Genomic DNA, 22,880 nt, shown 5'->3' with positions numbered 1-22,880 from the left:
GCTTGATGACTTAGCCCTGGGAAGGTGGTGGGCGGGGGAGCTCCGATGGCTGACTTGGTGACCTGGTGATGTCATTCACTGGGATCAGGTTCGGTAAGACAGATTTTGAGCCCTGTTCTGAGCAGGGTGAATCGGAGGTGCATCCCGTGAAACCTGAAAGTGCACACGTTTAATAGGCAATGAGATAGATGGGCCAGACGCCCAGGGGAGAAGGTCGAATGGGAGCTGCAACTCTGGGAGCCAGCAGCACGGAGGTGAACACTGGTGTATGGACACGGATGAGAGCATCTCAGAATTAATAGGGCAGAGTGAGAGGAACAGGGCACAAGAGAGTCACACCTGCAGCTGGGGGCCAGAAGAGGGGCTAGTCAAGCAGGCTGACCCAGCAGTGCCATCCAGCCAAGGGCAGGTTCTCTGGTCAAACACAAACACACTCTTGACTTAAATTTGTACATTTCAGATCAATGACAGACATATTAGAATTAGCAGACCGAATCCAATACATTCATGTAGTCTCACTTCTCTCTCCCAATTTTCTTTCTCAGTGCTTGTACTCACAATCCTTTGGTCATATAATCTCAAGGTTAGGAGTTCCCTGGTGGCTTAGGTGTGCCCCCCCCCCAAAAAAAGAGGTCAAATCTCAAGATTAAAAGTTCCTTAAAAGTTATCCAGCCAAACCCTCCAACCAAACCAGTGTAGCATTTCCCCCTGAAACACGCCTTGTTCCTGCCAGTCTGGGCTTTTGGTGTGGCTTCACCCCCACCCTCTCCCTCCAGGCCCAGCTCCAAACCCACAGTCACTCCTACCCACCCCTGTGCCTGTAGTCATTGTCCTTAGTGAGCTAATCTGCATATGCTATTCAGCATATCCTGCTTTTCAGTTTCATTGTTTTTCCACTTTAAGCTGTGTCCTGTGTCCAATGAGACTAATACCAAGATTAGCTGCCTCTTGTTGAGCACTTACTATGCATCAGCCTCTGTGATAAGTGCTTTTTGTTCATTATCTGATTTAGTGGTCACACTAACCCATCGACGAGGTACTGTTAATACCCCCCAGTTTACCAAAGAGAAAAATGGTGTAACTTACCAAAAAACGCAGAGCCAAGGAGTGGCCCAGCTGAGATGTGAGCCTGGACCACCCAGCATCAACAGGCCAAACTGCCAGCAAAGAATCAAGAATCATTACCACTTTGCACTGTCACTCACTTTCACTGCGTTGCCCAAAACAGAGGCTTATTCTTGATGATATTACAATATAATCCTGTAGAATTTTAGAGTTTGAGGGGACCTTCAAGTTTATCTCACTTTATAGGTAGGGAAGCTAAGATCCAATAAATCTGATTAACTGCTTGGAGTTCCCGTTGTGGTGCAGCAGAAACAAATCCGACTAGTATCCATGAGGATGCGGGCTTGATCCCTGGCCTCGCTCGGTGGGTCAGGGGTCCGGCATTGCTGTGAGCTGTGATGCGGCTCAGATCCTGTGTTGATGCGGCTGTGGCATAGGCTGACAGCTATAGCTCTGATTTGACCCCTAGCCTGGGAACTTCCATATGCTGTGGGTGCGGCCTTAAAAACCAAAAAAGGCAAAAAAAAAAAAAAACCCTGATTAACTGCTACAGTTGATGGGACTTTAACCAAAACCTCAGTATAATGTGCACAAAGCAAGGGGTAAAAGTAAGCGGAATGTGGGCTTTTGAGTCACACTGAAAGCCTTCAAACTCTAAGGCCACGGGAGCCACCTGTCCGGCTCCTTCCCACCAGTCCATCACGTGGCTGAGAGCTTGGAGTCAGAAACGCAAGGGTTTAAATCCCCAGCTCTGTCCCTTCTGGGCTGACTGGCCTTGAGGACATGTCTTAACCTCTGAGTCGCTCTTTCCTCACCTGTGAAATGGAGATGATGAGGTTCTTTTAGCTCAAGCCTCGCAGCTGGATGGAAAGTTTGCAAGGAACCAAGGAATGGGGGGGAGGGATTTGGAGTCGACCTGGACTTCAAGTCCTGGTCCTTTCTCTTTGGACAAGTCACTTCAGTCTGGGGCCCTCAGGCCGCACATCTTTAAAGCAGGAGCAGCACGGCTCACCTGAAAGATTTCCTGTGTGGCTCCAAAGACGTTCTTTTGTAAAAAACGCTCCAACTCTGCAGGTGTTAGAATTATAGTGAGTTTCTCTCTCTTATTGTTTAAACTCACCAAGTAGCCACTACACATTCTCCCTCCTGAGACCGCTTATGTCTATGAAACTATACCAAGAAAAATGACAATACTATATTTTTTTCCAGGTATCCATATTTCTAAAGGACAAAGTTCAGAATTCTAATGGTCGCTTTGTATTGCCAGTGTCTGGGCCCGTTCCCTGGGGAACTGAAGTTCCCGGACTCATCAGGTGAATTCTCAACAGTCGTTGTCAGAGCAATGCTTGGGGTCCCAGGAAACGATATGTGGGCCCCCTCATAGAATGCAGCCTGGCTGGGGCCCCTCCCTTTGTTCAGTTAAGCACAGCAGTGCAGACGGAGGTAAGGTTCAAACCCAGCTTATCACTTGGCAGACACTTGAAGCAAACCACCCATTTCTCTAGGATGTATTTCCTTATCTACTGGATGGTTACTGTGAGGATGCATAAGACAATAATGCTCTAAAGTGCTACCCAGCACATACCATGTATTCAATAAATTTTATTATTATTATTGTGTTACTAGCATTACCTCAAGCAGCATCTTTATCTTGAAGCAGTGCATAGTACAGAGAATAAAGAAGCCTCTGGGACTCCCCCAGCTTGGAGAACATGTCGTCACATCTTATTTTGTATTGTAGAATGTTCAACCACAAAGGCGAAGAAGTGAGGAAGGCAGAATTCAAGCACGGTGGAAGCTATGTTGCTGCCCCCAAAGAAGGGTCTTTTGAACTTTATGGAGACCGAGTCCTGAAACTAGGAACTAACATGTAAGCAAATTCTCCCTCCCCAAATGAATTCAAGTCTCTCATTTAAACAACCAGCTTGGGGAGTTCCCATCATGGCGCAGTGGAAACAAATCCGACTAGATACCATGAAGTTGACGGTTCGATCCCTGGCCTCGCTCAGTGGGTTAAGAATCCAGCATTGCCGTGAGCTGTGGTGTAGGTCACAGACGCAGCTTGGATCTGGCGTTGCTGTGGCTGTGGTGTAGGCCAGCAGCTGTAGCTCCGATTGGACCCCTAGCCTGGGAACCTCCATATGCCACAGGTGCAGCCCTAAAAAGACAAAAAATAAATAAATAAATAAATAAACTATGTGCATCTTATTTAAAAAAAAAAAAAAAGAGGAGTTCCCTTTGAATCTGACCCTTATGAACCTGCCCTCTAGCCTGGGCCATATACTGCAGGTGTGGCCTTAAAAAAAAAAAAAGAAAGAAAAAGAAAAGATAAAAAAAATAATTTTGGAGTTCCCGTCGTGACGCAGTGGTTAACGAATCCGACTAGGAACCATGAGGTTGAGGGTTCGGTCCCTGCCCTTGCTCAGTGGGTTGACGATCCGGTGTTGCCGTGAGCTGTGGTGTAGGTCGCAGACACAGCTCGGATCTGGCGTTGCTGTAGCTCTGGCGTAGGCTGGCAGCTACAGCTCCAATTCCACCCCTAGCCTGGGAGCCTCCATATGCCGCAGCAGTGGCCTAAGAAATGGCAAAAAGACAAAAAAAAAAGATAATTTTATTTTTTGATTATTTTTAATGATTTTTATTTTTTCCATTATAGTTGGTTTACAGTGTTCTGTCAATGTTCTCCTGTACAGCAAAGTGACGCAGTCACACACACACGCACATATACATTCTTTTTCTCACATTATCCTCCATCATGCTCCATCACAAGTGACTAGATGTAGTCCCCTTTGCTATACAGCAGGATCTCATTGCTTATCCATTTCAAATGCAAGTTTGCATCTTTTAACCCCAGACCCATAGTCCATCCCACTCCCTCCCCCTCCCCCTCCCCCTCCCCCTTGGCAACCACAAGTCTCTTCTCCAAGTCCATGAGTTTCTTTTCTGTGGAAAGGTTTGTTTGTGCCATGTATTAGATTCCAGATATAAGTGATTTCTTATGGTATGTTTGCCTTTCTCTTCCTAACTTACTTCACATAGTATGAGAGGCTCTAGTTCCATCCATGTTGCCGCAAATGGCATTATTTTGTTCTTGGCTGAGTAGCAATGAATAATTTTAAATATCCATGCAAGAGAACTAACCGAAACCTTTGTTGCAAGGGAGATCCAAAAGGGTTTGGCCTTCATGTATGGATCACTTTCTATTTTTTTTATTTTTTATTTTTTGTCTTTTTCAGGCTGCACACGTAGCATAAACTAGGGATTGAATCAGAATGTTAGCTGCCAGCCTACACCACAGCCACAGCAATGCCAGATCCTTAACCTACTGAGCAAGGCCAGGGATCGAACCCATATCCTCATGGATATCAGTCGGGTTTGTTACCACTGAGCCACAGCAGAACTCCTCCGATCACATTTTTTTCAGCGATACACATTGCTTTGTAAGAGGAAGCATTTCCACAGAGCGTCCCAGTGTTTTGATTTGGGAAGAATCGAAATTTGAGTGGTTGACACCCACTTAGTTGTATTCTGTATTCCCAGCCCCTTTCTGGATGCTTTTTATTTATTTATTTATTTTTTGTCTTTTTTTGCTATTTCTTGGGCCGCTCCCGTGGCATATGGAGGTTCCCAGGCTAGGGGTCAAATCGGAGCTGTAGCCACCAGCCTACACCAGAGCCACAGCCACGTGGGATCCGAGCTGCCTCTGCAACCTACACCACAGCTCACGGCAACACCAGATCGTTAACCCACTGAGCAAGGGCAGGGACCGAACCCGCAACCTCATGGTTCCCAGTCGGATTTGTTAACCACTGCGCCACGACGGGAACTCCTCTGGATGCTTTTTAACGCCTCAGCAGAAAAGCTATGCACTCTGTTTACGTGAGAAGGAAATCCTGGTAAAAAAGGGGGACATTTTCATGGTTTTCTGTTGCCACTAGGTACAGTGTGAACCGGCCCGTGGAAACCCATATGTCCGGAGCATCGAAGAACGCAGCTGCACGGACGCAAGTAAGCTTCTGCCTCCCTTGTGTGTCTTCCAAGTTTATTTCTAGATACAGAAGTCTGGATGGGGAGAAGGGTGGGAACTCTAGATTTCAGAGCTGGTCAACATTATCCTCATTGTTTGCAAGCGTCTCCATTCCGCCTTACCAGTACACAGGTTGTTAATTACGGCTCCTCATGGAGACTTCCAGCGATCTGACTAATTAGGTAATTTTAGGCTTGACTCCACCACCATAATTAAGCAGGAACCACACACCAGGACATGTGAAACAGCATGGTGCCAGTGCTACAAGGCCCTTGGTTGCTGGGTTCAGCCCTTGTGGGTATTCTGGTCACCAAAACTCCCCTTTTCAATGCTTCCTTGAATACTGATGTAGAAGCTAAGTTCAAAATAGGGTTTTGCGGACTTCCCTGGTGGCTCAGCCGGTTAAGGATCTGGCGTTGTCACTATGTGGCGTCGTCATGGCTATGGTGTGGGTTTGATCCCGGAATATTCAGTTATTCAGCAAACTTCTATGGGCAAGGTACCCAGGCACAGACCCGGTTTAGATGTGGTGTCATCCAGAAGTGGCTCATAGTCCTCAGGGAAAAGCAGCAATAAGAACAAGTAACTATAACATGGCAGAAGAAAATCTTGCTGGAGGAGTTCCTCTTGCGACTCAGCAGCATCCAAACCAACTGCTATCCAAGAGGACGCAAGTGTGATCTCTGGCCCTGCTCAGTGGGTTAGGAATCCAGCATCCTGAGCTGTGTTTTAGGTGGAAGACACAGTATCATGTAGGTCGTAGGTCAAAGACCACCCGTGGTGTCGAGTTGCTGTGGCTGTGGCGTAGGCTGGCAGCTGCAGCTCGGATTTGACTCCTAGCCTGGGAACTTCCATATGCCACAGGTTTGGCCCTAAAGAAAAAGAAAAGAAAAGCTCACTGGGCATTCTGAGCAAAGTGCTGTGTCAGAGCATGTGTCTTGTCCAGGGGAGTGGGAGCAGGGGACAGGGAACAAGAAAGATTTTCCGAGGAGGTGAAGGAGGATAAGTCAGCATACAAAGCCAGTACCAGCAAAGGCTCCTGGAGGCATAGTGTCTGGGGGAGGTGGAGAGGCAGCGCCCCACCCACGTGGCTAGATCCTAACACAATAGAGGCAGCCGCCAGAGATTCAACTGGACAGAGCCGTGGGGCCCTGTTTCAGAAAGGGCTTAAACAATATGGATTCCATCCTTCAGGCAGGAGGCGGTGGCATGTGTCTCAAGCAAGGAAGAAGTGAGATGAGAACCGTATTTTGGCTGGCAGCAGAGTGATGGAAGAGGCAAAGCTGGGGAAGGCTGGATTAGAGAGCGCCAGTTGTGAGGAGGCATGAAGCCTGCAGGGGGCGCAGGAGTTGAGGGAGGGAGCCACAGGCAGGAAAGGATTTCGGGGGTGTGTTTTCACGGATCACCACCTGAGGGCAGTGTGGTAGCTCCTTGGACCTGGAGCCTTCACCCAGGCGGCTTACAAAGGTGAGGGAACTAGATGGCCTGAAGAGGAAGCAGCTTGCTTCTCCTTCAGGGAGGAAAGCTGTTTTTTTGTTTGATTCTTTCTGTTTATGTTTTGAGGAGAATGGGGGTCCCTGGGGCCTTCCGCCCATCTTGAAAGAGTGCAACTCTCTGATCTGTCGCTTTGCTAGCGTCCCTCTGCTTCTGGCATGGATTATTTCTTTTTTGGTTAAGCCTGTTTTCTCTGCTTCATTTGGGCCCAGTTCTTCCCAGAAATCATTGAAACAGTTATTGTTTTACCCTGTTCTGTAATTACACCCTGGGTCTCTGGGTTCTCAGCAGGAAATGTGATCCCCTTCGTGTGGCTAAAAATCATGAAATTGTTTCTGCAGGAATACACTGCTCCAAACCCTCTTGCTAAAGAAGAGCTGAATCTCTTGGCCAGGCTGATGGGAGGGATGGAAATTAAGAAACCCTGTGGCCCTGAGTCAGGATTCCGGTTGAATCTCTTCACCACTGATGAAGAGGAGGAGTATGTGTCAAACCTGTTTCTTTAAAGACATATGCAAAAATCCTCAGTGTGATAAGAATCAAAAAATAACCATTGTGTGGTGTTCCCACCACGGCTCAGCAGTAAAGAACTCGACTAGTATCCATGAGGATGCGGCTTTGATCGCTGGCCTCACTCACTGGGTTAAGGATCTGGCGTTGCTGTGGCTGTGGCGTAGGCCAGCAGCTGCAGCTTCAATTTAACCCCTAGCCTGGGAACCTCCATATGCCACAGGTGTGGCCTTTAAAAAAATAGAATTAATAACCATTGTAAACCAGTAACACTCATAGACATAGATATAAAGATCACAAACCAAATACCGGCCAATTCAATAACTTAGTTAAAGAAGAATCCAGTGGTATTCAATAGCCTGAACCTTCTGGAGACCTTCCAAAAATAGTTCTAATGTTTTATTGAGCAAAGCACAGTTCAGCAAGAGAACTGGAAGTCCAGATAATTATATGAAGAAAAGACTGTTGAGGAGTTCCCATGGTGGTTCAGGAGAAACAAATCTGACTAACATCCGTGAGGACACAGGTTCCCTGGCCTCACTCTGTGGGTTAAGGATCTGGCATTGCTGCGAGCTGTGGTAAAGATTGCAGATTCATCTCAGATCTGGCGTTGCTGTCGCTGTGGCGTAGGCCAGCGGCTACAGCTCCAATTTGACTCCTAGCCTGGGAATCTCCATGTGCCACGGGTGCGGCCCAAAGAAAAAGAAAAGACTGTTAAGAAACTAGAGGGTGGAGTTCCTGCTGTGGCACAACGGGAACGGCAGCATCTCTGCAGTGCCAGGACATAGGTTTGATCCCCAGCTCAGTACAGCACAGTGGGTTAGAGGATCCTGAGTTGCCACAGCTGTGGTATAAATTGCACATCCAGCTCAGATCTGATCCCTGGCCTGGGAACTCCATATGCTGCTGGGAAACAAAAAAAGAAAGAAAGGAAGGAAGGAAGAAGGAAGGAAGGAAGGAAAAAGGAAGGAAAGAAAGAAAGAGCAGAAGGAGGTCGAAGCATGATGTCTTTGGGATTAGACAGTCTCCCCCAAACCAACAGCAGTAGTCATTCACCAAGACTTGTACAGTGCTTTACAGTTTACAGAGCACTTTGGCATTCATTATGTCTTGTGACCCTCCTCAGAACCAAATATGTTTGAGGTGGGTGTTCTTTCTATTTCCGTCTCCATTGAGGTGATAGGTACTGTGGTAAGTGTGGGGACCCAAAAATGGAGCATAAGACCTGGAATCTGTCCTTAGCGTCATAGAAACATGAACAGGTGCACAGGTCATTCTGGTGCCATGTCATGCATTCTCTAATGGAGGACGCGGCAGCTGACTTTGCACTGGTGGATTGAAGGAGTTGGCAACTGAGCTGGGTCTTGGAGTTTGCCAAGCAGAGGAAGGGGAAAAACATTCTTGGCAGAGTTTTAGTATGTGCAAAGGCACAGAGGCATTTGTTGGATGCGGATAGGGTAGGAAGCTGAAGGGAAAGAGCAGAAGGTGAATCAGAAAAAGTAGGTTGGGAGTTCCCATCGTGGCACAGTGGTTAACGAATCCGATTAAGAACCATGAGGTTGTGGGTTCGATCCCTGGCCTTGCTCAGTGGGTTGGGGATCTGGCGTTGCCGTGAGCTGTGGTGTAGGTTGCAGGTGCAGCTCGGATCCCGCATTGCTGTGGCTCTGGTGTAGGCCGGTGGCTACGACTCCGATTAGACCCCTGGCCCGGAATCCGCCCTAGAAAAGGCAAAAAGACAAAAAAGGAAAAACAAGGAAAAAAAAAAGAAAAAGTAGGTTGTTGGGAGTTCCCGTTGTGGCTCAGCAGTAATGAACCCACCTAGTATCCATGAGGATGAGGGTTCGATCCCTGGCCTCGCCCAGTGGGTTAAAGGATCTGGGGTTGCCTTGAGCTGTGGTGCAGGCTGCAGACACGGCTCCTATCCTTCATCGCGGTGGCTCTGGTGTCGGCCAGCAGCTACAGCTCTGGTTCAACCCCTAGCCTGGGAACTTCCATATGCCGAGGATGCAGCCCTAAAAAGACAAAAAAGAAAAAGAAAATCCTGACCTTTGACCCATTTCTCTACCATCTTGGGCAGACAAGCAGCGCTATCCAGGCCAGAAGAGTTATCCTATGAAGTTATCAACATCCAAGCTACTCAGGTGAGTGCAGGGGATTCCATAAGTCAAATCTCGTCGCCCTCGTCATCTTGTAATAACCTTGAACTCCAAAGGCCCTCCCTTCTCCTCTCTAATCAGCATGTAATATAGTCCCTATTCTGACAAACAGGCAGGGAACTAAAATTATCTACTCGTTGCACAAAGAGGCCGTGGTGGCGACACATCCTCCTCCCACCTCTCCCTTCTCTCACAGGACCAGCAGAGGAATAAAGAGCTGGCTCGGATCATGGGGGAGTTTGAGATCACAGACCCGCCGAGCCGGAGCGCCAGCAAGGGTGATGATTTGCTTGCCATGATGGATGAGTTATAGCCGTGCTGACCAGGCACCCCCCTCCCCCTCCGAGAGGCTGCTGGAGGAGGACCCCGGACTCCCCGGGGAACCAGATGCTGCTGCTAGTTTTCTACTGATGAAGCCTTTACCTCTTGTTCCTGTTTATGTCTGAACCAACTGTGCGGTTCTCCCCCAGGGAGCAAGCACTCTCTCTGGAAGGCCCGCCCATGTACTTATTTTCAGCAAAGTATATTCTGGCTTTTAAAGTGGACCTTTCCTATTTTCTTTCTGGTTTTAGGACCATCATTCAAAGCATCCAGAGCCACGGGTTCAAGCCCAGGCGTCAGTTAAGAGGGAGCTCCTGTTGCAGTTTTCAATGACACTTTGCTCAGGGGACCTAGCAAAGGGGACCTAGACCAGCGAGAGGCCTGTGAGTTGTCACGAAACTCCAGAGCTCTCTTGAATGTATTCTGCCTTGGGAGTTTGACCTAAGTGGAAAAGGCGGTTGCCTCAAACAGTGGGGTCCCAGATTTGACAGCCCTCCTCTCTCTGGCACCCTGGGAGCTGTCACCTCAGAGGCAGAGTAAGCAAGGCCATGATGGGGAATTCTGGCTGGCCCCTCGCAGAGCCCCTGGGCGTCTGTAGGTCTCCACACATCCCTCCATCCATATGTGGTGTGGGCTTATCCCGAAAGGAAATGCATACGGAGGAAATAGTTTGCTTTTTAGTGTGATGTGTCCTCCTTGCCCCCAGAGTCTTTCTCTGCCACTTAGTATTCTTGCCTTTTAAAGACACCCAACATGCTGTGCCATGACACCCATCTCCTCTGCTTCGCCATCAGCGGCCGAGCAGAGCCTTGAGTTGGATGTTCAGAGGCACTCGTGGTGTACCACTTTCCCTTCCGGGTCCCAGAGGAGTTACTTCCCTTGGCGGGATGCCAAGTCTAATTGGGATCCATGAGACCTATCTCAGGGCAGGGCTGCCCTCATTGCTTCAGAAAGGAGGCTCGCCCTCCATCTCATCCTCATCCTGGACTAAGGCCACTGTCTGGCTGATGCTTGGAGCCAGCCAGCATCCAGAGGTCCAGGTCCATTCCATCCTATGGAAGGAATGTCCAGAATGGCAGAGGGCAGGAGAGAAACTCAGCTGAGCTGGTCATTGCCTAAGAATGAGCCAACCATCAGGACCACCTGGGACCCTGGCAACCCTGGCAAGAGAAGAAACCAACATATTTCTGGGATGTGAGGGCCAGGGTACCTGTCCTTTAGTTCATCTGAGGTATAGGGTTGGATGCAGAAGGATTTATTAATCGCTCAGTAAATGTTAGTTGCTTCCTACCCATGAAAGGGATACTTCCTTACCCACAAAAGCTCCCAAAAGGTCCACTGGGGAGGAAAAGCGTAGCAGGCTGCAAACCACTCCTTACAGACTTACAGAGCGCCTTCTGTTTTAGTCTCTTTTAAGCAACATGGCCACCACTTGGGGTGGCCTGACTGGGTGACCATGAAGGGGAAGGCTCTGTCCTGAATCTGGCTGCCACCGCACTGCCACAAACCCAAACTTCATTGTCGGCTCCGAGCCTGTCCTGGTCCTTGGAGGTGGGCCACAGCCACGGGGAAGCAGCCTCCTCCCTCCGCCTACCCCAGAGCCGTGCTGACGATTTCAAACGCATCTGTTCTCGCAGTGAATAAACAAGATACAGATCTTTGGTAAGACAGCCTGGGGATGAGGCAATCTTTGAGTTTCATGTATCTAGACTTGCACAAATGTTAACGAAAACAGGTTTATGTGCCTGGTGGTTCAGGACACCCAGAGAAGGCAGGGGAGTCAGGAGGGGGAAGAGGAAGAGAAGACAAGGGGTTACTGAGGCAAGAATGTGGGCTGAGTACTGACAAGACGTCCGTGTTCACTTAAAACCAGGTCCTGGGGTCTGAGGGTGTCCCACACTAGTGCCCAGTGCACCCCAAGGGAAGGTGCACCACAGTCCCCATCCCTGCCCCAAATTCACCCTGGCATCTGTCTCGGGCAGGTGCCTTCCCTGAGCCTCAGTTTCCTCATCTGTATGAAAGGAAAGGAACTAGTTTGTAGACTCCAAGCCGGCTTGCCCAGCTAAGCTGCTGAGCTAACACATTCCTAGGTCTCGCCCAGGTGGGATCTGAGAATGGAATTTTTACCCATGCAACCCCCACCTCACCCCCCACTCCATGCTTTGCTGGTATATCTGTCTGTTTCTTTTTTTTTTTTTTTTGTCTTTTTGCCTTTTCTAGGGCCACTCCCACAGCATATGGAGGGTCCCAGGCTAGGGGTCTAATTGGAGCTGTAGCCACCAGTCTCTGCCAGAGCCACGGCAACATGGGATCCGAGCCACATCTGCGACCCATACCACGGCCCACGGCAACGCTGGATCCCTAACCCACTGAGCAAGGCCAGGGATCGAACCCGCAACCTCATGGTTCCTAGTCAGATTCACTAACCACTGAGTCACGATGGGAACTCCCCACCTCTTTTCAAATGAGGATGTCAAGTTGTATTCCTAAGGCCAGTGGCAATTATTCTGGATTATTCGATTGTACCCCCCACCACTCCACAGACACACCTACTCTATAGTATTTTTGTTTCAGGGCTGTGGTGCCTCTGCCAACAAAAACAACATTACTTTCTCTGTCAGTTCCCCAAACCACATGACACCCCAGTTCCATTAGGCCTAGTGAGGCCACATCAGTAGCACAGCCTCGGAAGAGCTGCGTGCACACCCAGGCCTCCTGACTCCTAGATGCTCATTTGCTTCAGGTCTCCTTTTATCTTTATAAAACTCCCAACTTCCTCTAGAAACTTTGGGGCTGGAGTTCCCGTCGTGGCTCAGCGGAAACGAATCTGACTAGCATTCATGAGGATGCAGGTTCGATCCCTGGCCTCGCTCGGTGGGGTTAAGGATCTAGCATTACTGTGAGCTGTGGTGTAGGTCGCAGATGCAGCTTGGATCCTACACTGCTGTGGCTGTGGCTGTGGTGTAGGCCAGTGGCTACAGCTCCAATTCAACCCCTAGCCTGGGAACCTCCGTATGCCTCCGGTGCAGCCCTAAAAGACATTAAAAAAAAAAGAAAAAGAAAGTTTGGGGCTGACAGTTTTTCTGTGTGTTCAAAAGATATCCTGCGCAGGTTCAGTCACAGCTGAGAAGCTAATACCTGTGCCCTGTGCTCTCCCCGCCTTCTCTCTACCTCGGCACATCTTTTATCTGTTTCGAACCTACGCAGTCCCCTTTCTGCACCTCACCGAGTGGTGGCTGAGGCGCTCCATCCAGCTCTCCAGCCCACTCCCACGCCGTGGCCTCTGCTCCCCAGGGCCTCCTTCCCTCACTCACCAGCTCTCCAGGCTTCAGTGCGCCTCGCCTTCCTCCCTTCTGCTCCCATAGCTCCTGTCACACCACACGTCCCTCCTCTGTCTCCAGGCCCTGAGTCGTATGAATTTCTGACCACGCCTTTTCTCTCCCCGGGGGACTTCTGACTGAGGATCGTAGCCTTTTTTTTGCCTTTTGAGGGCTACACCTGCGGCATATGGAGGTTCCCAGGCTAGGGGTCGAATCAGAGCTGTAGCTGCTAGCCTACACCACAGTCACAGCAACAGGGGATCCTTAACCCACTGAGCGAGGCCAGGGATCGAACCTACAACCTCATGGTTACTAGTCGGATTCATTTCTGCTGTGCCACAATAGAAACTCCCATAGCCTTCTTAAAAAGTCTGTCTGAATGGCCAGGGCCATGGCTGGAGGATCCTTATTTCGTCCCTGGCGTTTCCCCCCATCTTCATTCCTACCTCATCTCTCTCTCACTCCATTTCTCACTCTCACCCTGTCATTACTCCCACTCCAGTGCTGACCAAACGTTTTATGTGTCCTGCAGTGCTTAGTTTGCATTCTTCTGCAGATCGTTTTGCATCACTTTTTTTTAGAAAGGCCATTACTTTTTTTTTTCTTTGTCTTTTTAGGGCCACACCTGCAGCATATGGAGGTTCCCAAGTTAGGGGTCGAATCGGAGCTGCAGCTGCGAACCTGCACCACAGCCACAGCAACACCAGATCCGAGCTGCGTCTTCGACCTACACCACAGCTCACAGTTACACCAGATCCTTAACCCACTGATCAAGGCCAGAAGGCAAATTGTCATCCTCGTGGATAGTAATGGGGTTCATTACTGCTGAGCCACGACAGGAACTCCAAGGCCATTACTTTTAACCGTAACTATTAACTTGCAAATCTGTGTCCCCCTCACCTGGTCTGCAGGCTCACTTTCCCAGAGATGTTCCATCACGTCACGCGTAGACTGATGTCATTTTTATTTATTCAGGACATTTACTTCACTTTCAAAGGGCACGAAAAAACTTTTTTTGGCCACCCCACAGCCTATGGAGTTCCTGGGGCAGGGATCAGATCCGAGCTACAGTTGCAACCTATGCCACAGCTTCGGCAACACTGGATCTTTAACCCACTGTACCAACCCAGGGATCAAACCTGTGCCCTCGCACTGGAGAGACACCACCAATGCTGTGGCGCCACAGCAGGAACTTTTAAAATATAATATAAAGTAAGACAGTTCTCCATAGAAAGGCACCAAAAGCAATGGGTAGAAGTTACCCCAAACTTCCCAGCAAAGGAGTACAACACCTGGCAGAGGAGGGAGTTGCTGGCCCCTGGGTCTCGGGCCGTGTTAGGGGAGCATCTTCAGGCTGCTGGAGAGGGGATTTGCACCCCGGATGGCAAGCTGGAACAGGATTCTCTCAGGATTCTTTGCTCCTCTGACAGTTTGGAAATAGAACCACGGCACAGCTCATCAAAAGGGAACAGAAATATTCAAGACTCCTGAAATGAACTCAATTCAAGTGGGCCGTAGACCGGGTTTGAGGTTGCAAAAAATCAAAACTAATTCTGGCTACTTAGCTGGGAAAAGAATCTACTGAAAGGGCTTCGGCAACTCCCAGCTGACAGGAAGTCCGAAGGGCCATGGGAAAATGGCCAGGAACCAAGGAAGGGCAGGCAGCACAGGGAAGCACTCCAGCCCCAGCAGCAACCCCAGGAATGAGGTGCCGGATGACGCAGGCACCAGGACGGAGCCCAAACAGTTCCTGCTGGTTCATGTCACTCGCTTCAGACTTAGAATCTGATAATGCCTGAGTTTAGGTCACCAGCCAGCCTCTGAAGGAGGGATTGGACCTCCTATCTATAGAATAAAGCAGAGCGGATCCCAGCAGATGGAGCAGGCTAGCGAAGGCAGAGACAAGGATGCAGGGCTTGTCTGGGGGTTGCTGAGGGGCTGAGTCTGACTAGAAAGGAGTCTAATTTTAGTGTGTATTGTTAGACAGGCAGATTCCCAGGCTCCATTTCTGATTCAATAGGTATGGGGTTAGTTTAACAAGCATTCTAGATAATGTTAAGGCAAATGGTTTCCATACACACCTTAAGAAACACTGGATGGAGAGGCATTCTCTTATGGCACAGTAGGTTAAGGATCCAGCATTGTTGCTGTAGCATCTTGGGCCGCTGCTGTCTCATGGGTTTGATCCCTGGCCCAGGAACGCCTCGAGAGTGGCAAAAGGAAACGAAGAAAGGGAGGGAGGGAAGAAGGGAGACTGGTTGGAAAGTCTACATAGAGAACCTAAAGGAGATCCAGCTTAGAGGTAGGTTGGAACCAAATCGATGTCAATATTGGAGACTATTCTGCTAGTGAATTGCTTTTTAATTTTTTCTTAGCAGGTGAATTAAGTTCATAGGTGTACTTTGTTTGCAAAGGCTCATGGGACACCCAAACCAGTAAGATGGCTTTTGTAATGAATTAAATGAGAAAACGAGTCTCAACTAGAATAGCGGCAGTCAGGATAAAAAGGCAAGAATGGGAGACCTCATGGCTTGGTGGGTTGGAGATGCAGCATTGGCACTACTGTGGCTCAGGCTACTGCTATCGCTTGGGTTCAGTCCCTGGCCTGGGAACTTCCACATGCCAAGAGTGTGGCCAAAGAAAAAAAAGTAGGAGACAAATTTCAAGGAATTTGCAAGGCTCAGTGACTGTGACAGGTGTGGGGGAATCATGAAATGATAGAAGTTGGAATTCCCATTGTGGCTCGGTGGGTTAAGGACCTGACATTGTGAGGATGCAGGTTCAATCCTTGGCCTTGCTCAGTGGGTTAAGGATCCAGTGTTGCCACAAGCTGCAGCGGAGGTTGAAGCTGCAACTCTGATTCTCAACCCCCAGCCTGGGAACTTCCATATGCTGCAGGTGTGGCCTTTAAAACAATAAAAGAAATGATAGAAGTTATCAAGTTTATTCAAGGTGCCTGTCTTGGGTGGTTGAAAAATGGTGGTAGCAATCACAGAAATAGAATTCAGAGCAGCAACTCATTTGCAAAGGACTTGCTGAAACTGTGTTGCAGACATGCTGAGTTTCAAGTACCAGTGAGACACATGGGAATAAGCAACAGATGGTTGGGAAACAGAGGCCTGGGCGGGAGGTGCAGACAAGGGACTCAGCATGTAGGAGTCGTCAGCAAGGAGATACTCGACCAAGCAGAGAGCTGGGCTGGGAATATACCCCCAGAAAAAGCATATATGTTTAGGGAATAGAATGAAGTAGGGTTAAAAAAAAAATAGAGATAGAGGAGTTCCCATCATGGCACAGTGGTTAACGAATCCGACTAGGAACCATGGGGTTGCAGGTTCTATCTCTGGCCTTGCTCAGTGGGTTAAGGAATATTCCATTGTGTATATGTACCACATCTTCTTGATCCACTCCTCTGTCGATGGACATTTAAGTTGTTTCCATGTCTTGGCTGTTGAAAAGAGTACTGCAATGAACATCGGAGTACATGTGTCTTTGCGAGTCATGGTGTTCTCTGGTTAGATGCCCAGGAGTGGGATTGCTGGATCAAATGGTAGTTCTAGTTTTAGTTTTCTGAGGAATCTCCATACTGTTTTCCACAGTGGTTGCACCAATTTACAATCCCACCAACAGTGTAACAGAGTTCCTTTTTCTCCACACCCTCTCCAGCACTTATTGTTTGTAGACTTTTTGATGATGGCCATTCTGGCTGGTGTAAGGTGGTACCTTATAGTGGTTTAGATTTGCATTTCTCTAATAATGAGTGAAACTGAACATCTTTTCATGTGTTTTTTGGCCATCTGTATGTCTTTTTTTGGAGAATTGTCTGTTTTGATCTTCTGCCCGTTTTTTGATGGGGTTGTTTGTTTTTTTTGGTATTGAGCTGAAGAAGGTGTTTATAAATTTTGGAGATGAATCCCTTGTCAGCTGATTCATTTGCAAAGATTTTCTCCCATTCTGTGGGTTGTCTTTTTGTGTTGTTTAGGGTTTCCTTTGCTGTGCAGAAACTTTTCAGTTTAATTAAGTCCCATTTGTTTATTTTTGTTTTTATTGTCATTACTCTAAGAGGTGGATCTGAGAAGATGTTGCTGTCATTTATGTCAGAGAGTGTTTGACCTATGTTTTCCTCTAAGAGTTTTATGGTATCTGGTCTTATATCTAGGTCTTTAATTCATGTGGAGTTTATTTTTGTGTATGGTGTTAGGGAGTGTTCTGATTTCATTCTTTTACATGTGGCTGTCCAGTTTTCCCAGCACCACTTATTGAACAAGCTGTCTTTTCTCCATTGTATATTCTTGCCTCCTTTGTCATAGATCAGTTGGTTGTAGGTGCGTGGGTTTAATTCTGGGCTTTCTATCCTGTTCCACTGATCTATATTTCTGTCTTTGTGTCAGTACTATACAGTTTTGATGATTGTTGCTTTGTAGTGTAGTCTGAAGTCTGGAGCCTGATTCCTCCAGCTCCATTTTTCCTTTTCAGGATGTCTTTGTCGACTCTGGGTCTTTTGTGCTTCCATATAAGCTTTGAAATATTTTGTTCAAGTTCTGTGAAAAATGGCCTTGGTAATTTGATAGGAATTGCATTGAATCTGTAGATTGCCTTAGTAATATAGTCATTTTGATAATATTAACTCTTGCAATCCAAGAGCATGGTATGTCCTTCCATCTATTTGTGTCATCTTTGATTCCTTTCATCAGTGTCTTATAGTTTTCAGAGTACAGGTCTTTTGACTCTTTAGGTAGGTTTACTCCTAGGTGTTTTATTCTTTTGGATGCGACTATTTGTTTTCTTATAGATTCCTTCGGTCCTCCCTCCCCCCACTCCCCCACTCCCGGCACTTCCCCCAGTCCCCGCACGCGGTAGAATTAAGGGTCGTAACATCAGATCAGGTCCAGAGCCTGGGAAGGGGTCCGGCACTCGGTGAAGGCTTAGTAAATTCTCTGTCCGGAAAAGCGGAACACGCCTGCACGACGCCATTTCATAGAAGAGACTTGAGCATCCTGGGGTTTTGGTATCTGCGGGCGTCACGGAACTAAAGGAGGCGTGGGAAGGGACGAGTTGATTTGCTGAATAAAAGGATGAGTCCAAAGGAGAGTCCAATGATGTTATCCGGCGCTCCGGGGCGCGAGTCGCGCGCCCGCGGCATTCTGGGGATTGTAGTTCCCGGCTCGCCGCGGTGGCGGCCCGGCGCGCGGCCCCGCTCTCGGTGCTCTGGGTGGATAGAGCGGCCTTGCTGTTGCCATGGTTTCGCAGGTCCGCCGGGCAAGGGAGGCCACCCAGCTAGGCGCCCGCTAGTTTCGGGGCCACGCGGAGCTGCACAGCGGAAGGAACCCTCGCGGTGTGTCCGAGGAGCCCGGGGCTGAGCGCAAGGGAGCCTGGAACCGCGAAGGCGGCGGGAGCGGGCCAAGCGTTCTCCTCCCGATCGCTGAGTGTAGCTCCTCTCCCAAACCCACTCCCACGCTCTGTGAGTAAAGGGTCGTCATCGTCCCCATTTTAGGAATTGGCCAACAGGCTTGAAGAAGTGAAGTGCCTTGCTCGAGGTCGCCCCTCTAGGAAGTGGCCGAACCGGTACTCGAGCCCAAACGCGCCTCTTTGCGGTCGCTGTGCTGCCTCGGACCCTTGCTTGGCCGTCTACTCCTGGAGAAGCCCGGGTAGGATTGTTAGAGTCTTCTGGCCCAGCTCTTAGCCTCTCGTCAGTGGTGTAGGTAACTTTCCACACTTAATGCCGCCCCGCTCAGCCCTGTCGGGATCCTGAGTGAGATCTTAAGGAAAGAAAAGAAAGTTCCATCACCTTGCACTCAGCGTCTGAAAATGGGGAATAGATAAAACAAAGTTACAGGAATACGGTATCAGGACATTCTGAAAGCAAAGGAAAATACGTTCAATGTGGTGAGAGCCTGTTAGCCTCGTTTCGTCTATGGTTTAACCCATGTGGAAACGGGTTCAGAGTTAAATAACCGTCCTAGGTTTATAGAGTGTGTGGTGGAGCAGAGCCTCTAACGTAGGTTTCTCTACCTGCAAAACCTATGTGCTGGATGGTTGTATAACTATAAATATGGTAAAATTCATTGAGTTTAAAAATGAAAAAACAAGGATTTCCCGTTGTATCACAGCAGAAACGAATCCGACCAGTATCCATGAGGATGCAGGTTGGATCCCTGGCCTGGCTTACTGGATTGGGGATCGGATCCCGTGTTGCCATGACTGGTGTGGGTCGCAGATGTGGCTCTAGTCCCATGTTGCTGTGGCAGTGGTGCAGGCGGCAGCTACAGCTCCCACTCAGTCTCTAGCCTGGGAACTTCCATATGCCGTGGGTACAGCCCTAAAAAAAATTTTAAAAAACAAAACTTATGTGCTATATATGCTGCCATTTCCTTTTTCAATCAGTTGTCTAAATTTCTATTGGTAAGGTGGTGGCATGGTGTAGAACAGTCGTTCTGGGGCGGGAGTGGGGGCAGACCAGCAACATCAGCATTGACTGTCTTTACAAATGCACATTCTTGGGCCCCACCTCTGACTAAATTAGAAACTAGGAGGGCGGCTCATCAGTTTTTGGTGTAACACGTCCTCCAGGTGATTCGGATGTGCACTAATGTTTAAGAACTGGTGATTCACATAGGGGTCATGTTAAAATGCAGATTTTTTTTTTTTTTTTTGCTTTTCAGGGCCACACCTAAGGCATATGGAAATTCCCAGGCTAGAGGTTGAATTTGGAGCTGCAGTTTGCGACCTACACCACAGCTCAGGACAACGCCAGATCCTTAACCCACTGATCGAGGCCAGGAATCGAACCCACATCCTCATGGATACTACTTTGGCTCCTTATCACTGTGCCACAATGGGTACTCCAAAATGCAGATTTTTTTTTTTTTTGTCTTTTTGCCATTTCTTGGGCTGCTCCCGCGGCATATGGATGTTCCCAGGCTAGGGGTCAAATCGGAGCTATAGCTGCCGGCCTATGCCAGAGCCACAGCAACGCAGGATCCAAGCCACGTCTGCAACCTGCACCACAGCTCACAGCAACGCCGGATCCTTAACCCACTGAGCAAGGGCAGGGATCGAACCCGCAACCTCATGGTTCCTAGTCAGATTTGTTAACCACTGCGCCACGATGGGAACTCCCAAAATGCAGATTCTTTAAGTAGGTCTGGGGAAAGAAAAGATTCCTCATTTCCAACAAGTGCCTGGGTGATGCTGAAACTCCTGGTCCAGGGACCATACCTTGAGTAGCAAGGGTGTAAACTACACTAGTGGTTCTCAAGCTCGGATGCACATTAGAATTACCTGGGGAGCTTTTAAAAAAATAGGCTATCTGGGCCCCACCCCTGACCAAATGAATCAGGACCTCTGGGGCATAATGGTCAGGTTAAAACTCAGCAGATGATTCAATAGTGAGGGTTCAGAATCACTGGTGTGGGGTTTGGAGTCAGGCAGGCATGGATTGGAATCCCAGCACCTCCACTTAGTTGATCTTGGACAAGTTGCTTAACTTCTCCTGGCCATATTTTCCTGGGTTTTAAAATGAGTATAAGTGATTCTTGGCTTACAAGGCAGTGTGAGGCTTCTATGAGGTGTGTACGTGAAGCACCTGGGGGTGCTCCATAGCCACAAAAATTGCCCATAGCTGGGCAGCCATGGGGAGGTCTGGGCTGGGGATTGTGTCCTAAAACCTGGAGGAGTTCCTGTTATGGCTCAGCAGTTAACGAATCTGACTAGTATCCATGAGGACGTAGGTTCAATCCCTGGCCTTGCTCAGTGGATTAAGGATCTGGCGTTGCCAAGAACTATGGTGTAGGTCACAGCCGAAGCTCAGATCCTGTGTTGCTGTGGCTGTGGCATAGGCCAGCAGCTGCAGCTCCAATGTGACCCCCAGCCTAGGAACCTCCATAGGCGGCGGGTGCGGCCCTAAAAAGCAAAAAATAAATAAAAATAAAACCTGGTGGAGGTGAGTTTGCAACTCCGGCCCTGAGCCTGCTACAGCTCCCCTCTGTCTGCCCCTCCCACAGCCAGCAGCCAGTGGTGTGGAAGAATGGCGGTGAGCCACTCAGTGAAAGAGCGGACCATCTCGGAGAACAGCCTGATCATCCTGCTGCAGGGCCTCCAGGGCCAGGTCACCACCGTGGACCTGCGGGATGAGAGTGTGGCCCGCGGACGCATAGACAACGTCGATGCCTTCATGAACATCCGCCTGGCCCAGGTCACCTATACGGACCGTTGGGGGCATCAGGTTGAGCTGGATGACCTCTTTGTGATGGGCCGGAATGTCCGTTACGTCCACATCCCCGATGACGTGAACATCACCGCGACCATCGAGCGGCAGCTGCAGGTCATCCATCGGGTGCGCAACTTTGGTGGCATGGGGCGCCGGGAATTTCCCTCCAAAAACTCTAAGTGAGCCTGTTCCCTCGGCCAGCCCTGGTCCCCGCCCCTGCCTGGTCCAGAGTTCTACTGAGCCAAAGCATGTTCTCCCTCACCGCCCAGAACCTGGGAAGGGAGCAGGGCCAGTCCAGAAACTGGTGTCTGACAGACATCCCCTGTCACCGCTGCATTTTGCAGGGTCTCACCTCTCAGACTCACCCTGGGACCCAGAATTCTAGTTATCTGTTGTGGCCTTGGAGTAGGTGACAAGCCCCCCATGGGATCATTATTTATCCGAATCTCTGATTTACTGATTTAGGGAATCTGTCATATAGTTTTCACGCCTCTCCCAGTAAGGATTATTAAACGTGCTCGTGCTGAGCCTCTCCTGAGCATCCCTGTTTCTCTTGTAATTGTGTTTGTTTTCTCTGTCTCATGAAACTAAACTGGGATGCAGGCAGGTCCTTGCCTTGTGCCTTTCCCTGTGTTGTAGGCTCTGTGTCGGTCCTATGTCTCAGGGTGCTGGTGGCAAGCTTGGCTGCACATCGGAATCACCTGTTCCCCTAACATCTACTCAGATTTAATTGGTATGAGGTGTGACCTGGGCAGTGGGATTTTTTTTTTTTTAATAAATTTTCCCGGTGATGCTAATATACAACAAAGTTTGAGGATGTAGGAGAGGCCTTCAGTCTGGTCAGGTGGAAACTGACTTTTCTGTTCAAATCCCCTGTCCAAGAGGTTGTTAGTCTCATTGCTCTTTGCTGAGGTGGACAGATGGAGTCATCCTGGGCCCTCCCCTCAAGTGTGGGAGCTGATCCAGCTGCAAGAAATCCGGCTCCAGGAGTTCCCGTTGAGGCTCAGCAGGTTTAAGAACCTGACTGGGGAGTTCCCTTTGTGGCTTGGCAGTTAATGAACCTGACTAGCATCCATGAGGATGTGGGTTCGATGCCTGGCCTCGATCAGTGGGTTAAGGATCCGGCATTGCCAAGAGCTGTGGTGTAGGTCACAGACACAGCTCAGATCCAGCATTGCTGTGGCTGTGGCATAGGCCAGCAGCTACAGCTCTGATTGGACCCCTAGCCTGGGAACCTCCATAGGCCGCGGGTGCGGCCCTAAAAAGACAAAGACAAAAAAAAACACTTGACTAGGATCCATGAGGATGCAGGTTTGATCCCTGGCCTCGATCAGTGAGTTAAGGATCTGGCGTTGCCGCAAGCTGTGGCATAGTTTGCAGATGCAGTTCAGGTCTTGTGTGGCTGTAGCTGTGGCATAGGCCAGCAGCTGTAGCTCCGATTCGACCCCTAGCTTGGGAACTTCCATATGCCGCGGGTGTGGCCCTAAAAAGGGGAAAAAAAAAACCCAAAAACCTATAAATGTCATGAAGGAAATATATAGGGCACTTTGAGGGAGAATAGAGAGATGAATTTATTTCAGAAAGCATGCTCTGAAGAAGTGAAACTTAAACTGAGAAGGAGCCTACCATTTAAGGATCGAAGGGAGTTCACTTGTGGTGCAGTGGGTTAAGGATCCAGTGTTGTCACTTAATGCTTGGGTTGCTGCTGTGGCTAGGGTTTGATTCCTGGCCCAGGAACTTCCACCTGCCACAGGCACAGCCAAAACAAAACAAACATA

General features: G+C 49.0%; 2 protein-coding genes across 7 annotated transcripts in view; both read left to right on the top strand.

The window, feature by feature from the left end:
- OSCP1 (organic solute carrier partner 1) overlaps positions 1-9,792 on the top strand; it is a 35,330-nt gene extending 25,538 nt beyond the window's left edge. Inside the window, exons 5-10 of the mRNA XM_047793365.1 lie at positions 2,275-2,378; positions 2,807-2,935; positions 5,004-5,073; positions 6,928-7,067; positions 9,174-9,237; positions 9,449-9,792. Coding sequence (XP_047649321.1) covers positions 2,275-2,378; positions 2,807-2,935; positions 5,004-5,073; positions 6,928-7,067; positions 9,174-9,237; positions 9,449-9,565 — 624 coding nt within the window. The 3' untranslated portion in view covers positions 9,566-9,792. The remainder of the gene's footprint in view (positions 1-2,274; positions 2,379-2,806; positions 2,936-5,003; positions 5,074-6,927; positions 7,068-9,173; positions 9,238-9,448) is intronic.
- On the top strand, positions 5,049-21,643 carry LSM10 (LSM10, U7 small nuclear RNA associated). Of its 6 annotated transcripts, none has more exons than XM_047793372.1 (2): positions 5,049-5,073; positions 20,897-21,643. In XM_047793372.1, exon 2 carries the CDS (start codon positions 20,920-20,922, stop codon positions 21,283-21,285), a length of 366 nt encoding a protein of 121 aa, XP_047649328.1. In that variant the 5' UTR covers positions 5,049-5,073; positions 20,897-20,919; the 3' UTR covers positions 21,286-21,643. The 6 variants fall into 6 exon arrangements, with proteins under 6 accessions (XP_047649328.1, XP_047649327.1, XP_047649326.1 ...); XM_047793371.1 differs by lacking the exon at positions 5,049-5,073 and adding an exon at positions 9,938-11,235; XM_047793370.1 differs by lacking the exon at positions 5,049-5,073 and adding an exon at positions 18,037-18,354.
- Positions 21,644-22,880: the final 1,237 nt, after the last annotated feature.

This window comes from Phacochoerus africanus, chromosome 8, assembly GCF_016906955.1.
Source record: "Phacochoerus africanus isolate WHEZ1 chromosome 8, ROS_Pafr_v1, whole genome shotgun sequence".
NCBI lineage: Eukaryota > Metazoa > Chordata > Mammalia > Artiodactyla > Suidae > Phacochoerus > Phacochoerus africanus.
Note: the sequence above shows the minus strand (reverse complement) of the source record. Positions and strands in the feature narration are given on the sequence as shown.

What these genes read in the sequence shown, in the direction of transcription:
- LSM10 (XM_047793372.1), top strand. Translation starts at nt 20,920, where the DNA reads ATGGCGGTGAGCCACTCAGTGAAAGAGCGGACCATCTCGGAGAACAGC.